The sequence below is a fragment of the Pholis gunnellus genome (assembly GCF_910591455.1).
Source record: "Pholis gunnellus genome assembly, chromosome: 2".
In the NCBI taxonomy this organism is placed as follows: Eukaryota; Metazoa; Chordata; class Actinopteri; order Perciformes; family Pholidae; genus Pholis; species Pholis gunnellus.
The window spans coordinates 288,784-297,500 of NC_136536.1; the positions used below are offsets into that span (position 1 = coordinate 288,784).

The 8,717-nt window shown below is 42.5% G+C and overlaps 1 protein-coding gene across 1 annotated transcript in view; it reads right to left on the bottom strand.

Annotated features, from left to right (window-relative positions):
• Positions 1 to 113: 113 nt before the first annotated feature.
• Positions 114 to 8,717, bottom strand: part of cxxc1a (CXXC finger protein 1a) — a 10,557-nt gene continuing 1,953 nt past the window's right edge. The window contains exons 4-13 of the mRNA XM_079168084.1: positions 8,607 to 8,717; positions 7,626 to 7,811; positions 7,443 to 7,544; positions 7,138 to 7,358; positions 4,803 to 5,010; positions 4,117 to 4,227; positions 3,940 to 3,989; positions 3,750 to 3,846; positions 3,214 to 3,366; positions 114 to 1,306 (exon numbers count right to left, since the gene is read on the bottom strand). The exon at positions 8,607 to 8,717 is cut by the window's right edge and continues 45 nt beyond it. Coding sequence (XP_079024210.1) covers positions 1,160 to 1,306; positions 3,214 to 3,366; positions 3,750 to 3,846; positions 3,940 to 3,989; positions 4,117 to 4,227; positions 4,803 to 5,010; positions 7,138 to 7,358; positions 7,443 to 7,544; positions 7,626 to 7,811; positions 8,607 to 8,717 — 1,386 coding nt within the window. The 3' untranslated portion in view covers positions 114 to 1,159. The remainder of the gene's footprint in view (positions 1,307 to 3,213; positions 3,367 to 3,749; positions 3,847 to 3,939; positions 3,990 to 4,116; positions 4,228 to 4,802; positions 5,011 to 7,137; positions 7,359 to 7,442; positions 7,545 to 7,625; positions 7,812 to 8,606) is intronic.

Here is an 8,717-nt window from a genome sequence, read left to right on the forward strand (position 1 = left end):
TATAGTTATATCTGTAACTTTGTTACAAAGTTAAGAATCTTTTTTTTATCATAATTGAATCCCCACAAAATCTTCAGAAATAACATTTTAATGAAACAGTTTGAATCCAACATGAACAAATAATAAAAATATAACACTGTGATACAAAATGAGATAAAAGAAGAACAAGTTTTAGTTCTTATTATTTACAAGTGTTTCATGGAACAATATTTAATAAACACAGAAGAAATAGACATTATAGGTTATGTCCCTTCACAATAAAAGTCTTTATTTCAGGACACCTGAACTTGTTTGTTTATTTAAATCAAAAAGACGGAGTTATATATGTTCCAATAATTCTTTCTTCATGTTGTCTTGTTTTATGATTGTGTAACTTGACTGTAGTGAATGAGCAGCATTAAGCTCTTATTGTGAAAGGATCATGATATAAACATCACACATGCTCTGTTTGTATTTATCCCAAAATGCATTATTGATGTACAGAATATGAAACACTTGATTCTAGTGTTTCATGACTAGTAACGGCTCCCACCAGTGGACTTCTGGGTAATGTTGTACTTCAGGAATAAAACAGTATAAAAACAGAGAAAAGTATTAGTGTTTGTGTACAGATTCATATTTCCTGAATATTCACATTATGAATGAGAATGTAAACACATCACAGACTATCCAAACTACAATAAAGCCTGATGACTTAAAACTACAAATTCCATCTCTTCTTTCTGATGAAACGTCATTATTGTCATGAAGATATCATGGTGTGATGTCATCGTTTTCTCTTCATAACTTCATAAGATCTTTATCTCAAAATAACAACAGATTGTTTTCTTGTTATTATGATGCGTCCATGTTTGTTTCTGTTAGTTTGAGATTCATTTAAAACAGAAACGTTGAATACATCCAGGGAGCTGTAGACCTGTCTGTCCCTCAACCCGTCTACCTTTCTATCGCTCTGTCCGTCCACCTGTCTTTGTATGTCTCATGTCTGTCTGTCCCTCTACCTGTCTGTGTACCTGTTTAATTCAATTCAATATATTTTGTATAGACCAAAATCACAAATTTGCCTCAGAGGGCTTTACCTGTTTACCTTTCTGTCTGTCTCTCTGTCTGTCTACCTTTCTGTGTCGTTGTCTGTCTTCTTGTCTATCTACCTGCCTGTCTACCTGTCCTTGACAGAGCGCAGGTCCGTTGTGATTGGGTCGTGTTGGATGGTCTGGTGCAGCATCAGAGCCAATAAACCGGCTCGATTCGTCATCGCTGTCCTCAGATTCCTCTCTTGCTCAAACAGCTCGTCCAGCTTATACCACTGAGAGAGAGACATACAGGGGGTAAGAGAGAGACAGAGATTCAAAAAGAGAGAGAAAGACAGCGAGAGAGAAGACAGAGAGACACTGATTATTGTGTTTTGGACACCAGTCCTTCCAGTGACGTTAATGAAGGCTGTTGTTAATGCTGGCCGTTGTTAATGAAGGATGTTGTTAATGAAGGCTGTTATTAATGAAGGCTGTTGTCAATAAAGGCTGTTGTTAATGAAGGCTGTTGTTAATGAAGGCTGTTGTCAATAAAGGCCGTTATTAATGAAGGCTGTTGTCAATAAAGGCTGTTGTTAATGAAGGCTGTTGTTAATAAAGGCTGTTGTTAATGAAGGCTGTTGTCAATAAAGGCTGTTGTTAATGAAGGCTGTTGTTAATGAAGGCTGTTGTCAATAAAGGCTGTTGTTAATGAAGGCTGGTGTTAATGAAGGCTGTTGTTGTTAATGAAGGCTGTTGTTAATAAAGGCTGTTGTTAATGAAGGCTGTTGTCAATAAAGGCTGTTGTTAATGAAGGCTGTTGTCAATAAAGGCCGTTGTTAATAAAGGCTGTTGTTAATGAAGGCTGGTGTTAATGAAGGCTGTTGTCAATAAAGGCTGTTGTTAATAAAGGCTGTTGTTAATAAAGGCTGTTGTTAATGAAGGCTGTTGTTAATAAAGGTTGTTGTTAATGAAGGCTGTTGTTAATGAAGGCTGTTGTTAATGAAGGCTGTTGTTAATAAAGGCTGTTGTTAATAAAGGCTGTTGTCAATAAAGGCTGTTGTTAATAAAGGCTGTTGTTAATAAAGGCTGTTGTTAATGAAGGCTGTTGTTAATAAAGGTTGTTGTTAATGAAGGCTGTTGTTAATGAAGGCTGTTAATGAAGGCTGTTGTCAATAAAGGCTGTTGTTAATGAAGGCTGTTGTCAATAAAGACTGTTGTTAATGAAGGCTGTTAATGAAGGCTGTTGTTAATGAAGGCTGTTAATGAAGGCTGTTTTTAATAAAGGCTGTTGTTAATGAAGGCTGTTGTTAATGAAGGCTGTTGTCAATAAAGGCTGTTGTTAATAAAGGCTGTTGTTAATAAAGGCTGTTGTTAATGAAGGCTGTTGTTAATAAAGGTTGTTGTTAATGAAGGCTGTTGTTAATGAAGGCTGGTGTTAATGAAGGCTGTTGTTAATGAAGGCTGGTGTTAATGAAGGCTGTTGTTATTAATGAAGGCTGTTGTCAATAAAGGCTGTTGTTAATGAAGGCTGTTGTTAATGAAGGCTGTTGTTAATGAAGGCTGTTGTCAATAAAGGCTGTTGTTAATGAAGGCTGTTGTCAATAAAGACTGTTGTTAATGAAGGCTGTTAATGAAGGCTGTTGTTAATGAAGGCTGTTGTTAATGAAGGCTGTTGTCAATAAAGGCTGTTGTTAATAAAGGCTGTTTTTAATAAAGGCTGTTGTTAATGAAGGCTGTTGTTAATAAAGGTTGTTGTTAATGAAGGCTGTTGTTAATGAAGGCTGGTGTTAATGAAGGCTGTTGTTAATGAAGGCTGGTGTTAATAAAGGCTGTTTTTAATAAAGGCTGTTGTTAATGAAGGCTGTTGTTAATAAAGGTTGTTGTTAATGAAGGCTGTTGTTAATGAAGGCTGTTGTTAATGAAGGCTGTTGTCAATAAAGGCTGTTGTTAATAAAGGCTGTTTTTAATAAAGGCTGTTGTTAATGAAGGCTGGTGTTAATGAAGGCTGTTGTCAATACAGGCTGTTGTTAATGAAGGCTGTTGTTAATGAAGGCTGGTGTTAATGAAGGCTGTTATTAATGAAGGCTGTTGTCAATACAGGCTGTTGTTAATGAAGGCCGTTGTCAATACAGGCTGTTGTTAATGAAGGCTGTTGTTAATGAAGGCTGTTGTTAATGAAGGCTGTTGTTAATGAAGTTACCACTCGGACTCTCTCCAAGTCGACCTCAGCACGGCGAAGTTTCTCCCAACAATAATGTTTGTTACATTTCCTCTTCGACAGACGACAAAACTCTCCAGTCGGCTCAAACACGTCTTTCACCAGAGGACACCCACACACCTCGTCTGCTGGGACCTGACAGGGAGACAGACAGGCAGGGAGACAGGTAGAGAGACAGGTAGAGAGACAGACAGGGAGACAGACAGGTAGAGAGACAGGTAGAGAGACAGACAGGGAGACAGACAGGTAGAGAGACAGGTAGAGAGACAGGTAGAGAGATCACTGGATCACTTTCATATTGTTATAGTCCATATTATTATATTTCATATTGTTATATTGTTATTGGTGCTGGGCAAGTTAACGCGTTATTATCGCATTAACGCATTAATTAATTAACGGCGACAATATAACGCAGTTTTGATTTATTTATTATTCAGCGTCATTTCCTTAATTGAGTTTCCAACTGAATGAAAAAGCTTCACTGTTCTGCTGAATGATGTCTGTCTGTCTGATGGTACCTTTGGATCTCTGGAGTGTTCAGGACACAGAACCTGCAGCCGCTTACAGTACGTCTTACTCTGAGGGTTATACACATCACAGAACAACCGGGTCGCCCTGAAACACAGACGCACATATGAGAGACAGACGGGTTTTATTCCGACAGAAATATACTGTTGAAAACACAGACAGACAGACAGGTGATCTTACCCCTCTATTCGTGTTGGATACATGGAGCCAAACGATGTCTGACTCTCATACTGTTGAACACAGAGAGACAGACAGACAGACAGACAGACAGACAGTTGTGATTAGCTTTCCAAATCCACCACAGGAAGCGGCTGATTGGTTCTAATCTGGGGTCTCCTGTTAAAGAGACACACTGACCTTAGCATAGCATCGCTCCATGTGTCTCAGAGCCACCTTGGGGTTGACGGGGTGACTGCAGGAAACACAGAAGACCTGCAGGTCTGTGTCCTCACCGTCACCTTCAGTCACCTGGAGAGACAGACATCACAGTCATTCAGCAGACGCTTTTATCCAAAGCGACTTACAAATCAGATTCTATCACGTGGGCACAGCTACAGGAGACATTTTGGGGTTAAGTGTGTTGCTCAAGGACACATCGAGATGCGACGAGTGGAGCCGGAGATCGAACCGCCGATTCTCCGATTGAAGGACGGCCCTGCTCTCCACTTAGCCACCAGAGAGAGAGAGAGACAGAGAGAGAGAGAGAGAGAGAGACAGAGAGAGAGAGAGAGAGAGAGAGAGAGACAGAGAGAGAGAGAGAAAGAGACCTTGGTAGAACCATAACAGTGAATGCACTAAAAGAAAAAGCTCCAAGAGCTCTAAATTCAAAAAAATTTGACTATGTAATCTCAAAATTAAAAATACTCCTCGGAGAAGGAGATAGGAAGTAAGGAAGTATAGGAGAAGGAGATAGGACATATCTTGCTGCCCAGTATGTATTAACATGCCACAACCTGAGGGACGGTGAGTGGCCTACACACACACTGTACATGTATATAATTAATCAATATAGATGTTATGTTAATATTAACGGTCTGTCTGACCTCCTCGTGGTGGTGGACCTGCTGCTGCTTGGCGTTGGCGATGATGCCTTCCAGCTCGTGGAAACGTTTCTCCATCAGAGTGAGGCGGAGCCTCGCCGCCTGCTGCTCCTTCCTGATTCGCTCCAGCTGTCTCCGCCCCATTTCCTCTGCAACGCATGGACTCTGCTGCCACTGCTGGATCCTCTGAGGAAGGATCTCATAGATACGACTGACAGAGAGACGGGCAGACAGACAGACAGGCAGACAGACAGAAAGACAGAGACAGACAGACAGACAGACAGACAGACAGACAGAAAGACAGAGAGACAGACAGGCAGACAGACAGACAGACAGAAAGACAGAGAGACAGACAGGCAGACAGACAGACAGACAGGCAGACAGAGAGACAGACAGGCAGACAGAGAGAGAGACAGACAGGCAGACAGACAGACAGACAGACAGACAGAGAGACAGACAGAGAGACAGAGAGACAGACAGGCAGACAGAGAGAGAGACAGACAGACAGACAGACAGACAGAGAGACAGACAGAGAGAGAGACAGACAGGCTTGTTGTTGACTTGTTTGTATTGCTTTTGTTGTTGACTTGAGTGTGTCGTTGTTGTTGACTTGTTTGTGTTGTTATTGTTGTTGACTTGAGTGTGTCGTTGTTGTTGACTTGAGTGTGTCGTTGTTGTTGACTTGTTTGTGTTGTTATTGTTGTTGACTTGAGTGTGTCGTTGTTGTTGACTTGAGTGTGTCGTTGTTGTTGACTTGTTTGTGTTGTTGTTGTTGCTGACTTGAGTGTGTCGTTGTTGTTGACCTGAGTGTGTCGTTGTTGTTGACTTGAGTGTGTCGTTGTTGTTGACTTGAGTGTGTCGTTGTTGACCTGAGTGTGTCGTTGTTGACTTGAGTGTGTCGTTGTTGTTGACCTGAGTGTGTCGTTGTTGTTGACTTGTTTGTGTTGTTGTTGTTGTTAACTTGAGTGTGTCGTTGTTGTTGACTTGAGTGTGTCGTTGTTGTTGACTTGTTTGTGTTGTTATTGTTGTTGACTTGAGTGTGTCGTTGTTGTTGACTTGAGTGTGTCGTTGTTGTTGACTTGTTTGTGTTGTTATTGTTGTTGACTTGAGTGTGTCGTTGTTGTTGACTTGAGTGTGTCGTTGTTGTTGACTTGTTTGTGTTGTTGTTGTTGCTGACTTGAGTGTGTCGTTGTTGTTGACCTGAGTGTGTCGTTGTTGTTGACTTGAGTGTGTCGTTGTTGTTGACTTGAGTGTGTCGTTGTTGACCTGAGTGTGTCGTTGTTGACTTGAGTGTGTCGTTGTTGTTGACCTGAGTGTGTCGTTGTTGTTGACTTGAGTGTGTCGTTGTTGTTGACCTGTGTGTGTCGTTGTTGTTGACCTGTGTGTGTCGTTGTTGTTGACTTGTTTGTGTTGTTGACCTGTTTGTGTCGTTGTTGTTGACCCGTTTGTGTCGTTGTTGTTGACTTGTGTGTGTCGTTGTTGTTGTTGACTTGTTTGTATCGCTGTTGTTGTTGACTTGAGTATGTCGTTGTTGTTGACCTGTTTGTGTCATTGTTGTTGACTTGTGTGTGTCGTTGTTGTTGACTTGTGTGTGTCGTTGTTGTTGACTTGTGTGTGTCGTTGTTGTTGACTTGTTTGTGTTGTTGTTGTTGTTGACTTGTTTGTGTTGTTGTTGACTTGCTTGTGTCGTTGTTGTTGACTTGTGTGCGTCGTTGTTGTTGACTTGTTTGTGTTGTTGTTGACTTGTGTGTGTCGTTGTTTTTGTTGACCTGTTTGTGTCGTTGTTGTTGACCTGTTTGTGTCGTTGTTGTTGACTTGTGTGTGTCGTTGTTTTTGTTGACCTGTTTGTGTCGTTGTTGTTGACTTGTGTGTGTCGTTGTTGTTGACCTGTTTGTGTCGTTGTTGTTGACTTGTGTGTGTCGTTGTTGTTGTTGACTTGTTTGTGTTGTTGTTGACTTGCTTGTGTCGTTGTTGTTGACTTGTGTGTGTCGTTGTTGTTGACTTGTGCGTGTCGTTGTTGTTGTTGACTTGTTTGTGTTGTTGTTGACTTGCTTGTGTCGTTGTTGACTTGTGTGTGTCGTTGTTGTTGACTTGTGCGTGTCGTTGTTGTTGTTGACTTGTTTGTGTTGTTGTTGACTTGCTTGTGTCGTTGTTGACTTGTGTGTGTCGTTGTTGTTGACTTGTGCGTGTCGTTGTTGTTGTTGACTTGTTTGTGTTGTTGTTGACTTGCTTGTGTCGTTGTTGACTTGTGTGTGTCGTTGTTGTTGACTTGTGCGTGTCGTTGTTGTTGTTGACTTGTTTGTGTTGTTGTTGACTTGCTTGTGTCGTTGTGACTCACTTGGTTGCGAGTTTCATGCCACAGTCCTCTGAACAGTACTTGGAGCTGGTCCTCGCCAGTTGGACACATCCTGGTCCCAGACACTGATGCATAGTCCCGCCCACCTCCTTAGCCCCGCCCTCTCCTCCCCCCCGCTCGCTGTGACGCACGCGCTCCCTGTGGCGCTGCTTGGCTTTGTGGCGGCGAGGCTTCACCTCCTCTTTAGGAGCAGAGACGGACTTCTGCAGCGGAGGACAGGTGAGTTAGTGAATGAGGTCATCAAGCAGGTGATCTGTGACCTCATCAGTGACATCATCGGTCCTCACCTTCTTCTCCGGCTTCTTCTCTCGTCTCTTGACATGTTTCACCTTCACCGCCTTCTTCCTCAAGGAGTCCGACTGAGCGTCCTCTTCCTCGCTGTGCCACACCTGCAGACAGGAAGACGCATGACATCACCACACAGGAAGTGCCTGTTCTGACAGCTGATTGGTTCAGAAACGCGTACTGACCAGGTCTCTGTATCCGGCGGCTCTGTACTGCTCATACAGCTCTAGCTCGCTCTCACTGAAGGCCACGTCGTCATCCTCCTCTTCATCCTCCTCGTCCTCCGTCTGATACCCCGCCCCTTTCCTCGACAGGCCGCGCCCCCTGACGCCGCTTCGACTCATCTCCTCCTCTTTGACACGAAGCATCTTCTACTCAGAGATCAAAAACTAATCAACACCAACATCACCTTCAGAGAAACATGACCCACCATCAATAAAACATCTCTAACATCTGAACCATCTCATGAATCACATCAAGTTCAAGTGATTTCACCGTCGCCATCTTGTTTTTATCAACCAGTGAACAGGAAGTGACCACATCTGGACTGAGTGACGTAGAGACGTATCACGGTAAACGCATTGAACCGGCACAGATCAGGAGCGAGCGAAGGACTTTGAAAGTTAGCGGAAAGATTAACGTGAGACAACATCCGGTTTTCAGAATAAGATGCCAACAAAGTCTGAATTATATTCACATTAAGTATTAAACATGCTGCCAGCATCTCGTGAGTTAAAGGGAAAATACTCCTAAACTGTGTAAAGTGTCTTTATTCTGTGATCGCTGGGTGACCTTCATCACCTCTGAGTTACAGCATCATAGTGATGAAGAGTAGTGAACACACAACACACACATTGTGATGAAACGTGTGAAACGTGTTGTTCATGTTGTTCATGTTCACACACTGAGCACAGAGAGAGAAGAGATAGAACTGCTGCTGTGTGAAGAGAATCCTGCTGTTAACAACAACCTGATGAGTTTAACGTGTTTACACCACATGTTGTTGACCTTTGACCTTTAGTTCATAGAGCAGCACTTTAACACACAAGAGACCAACACACTACTTTAGATTCATTATGAACTTTAACAGAACAATGAGATTAATGGAGATGAAACATGTTAATCGTGGCCCAGCGCTCGTGTTTAATATAGAAGCTGAGACTCACCCGAGCTCGGACTGCACACTGCCGCTGACGACACTTCTGCCGGATCTTGTTGGGTCCTCCGAACTTCTTCATGTCTTTACAGAAGTCGCACTGAGAGCAGTCCTCCGTCCT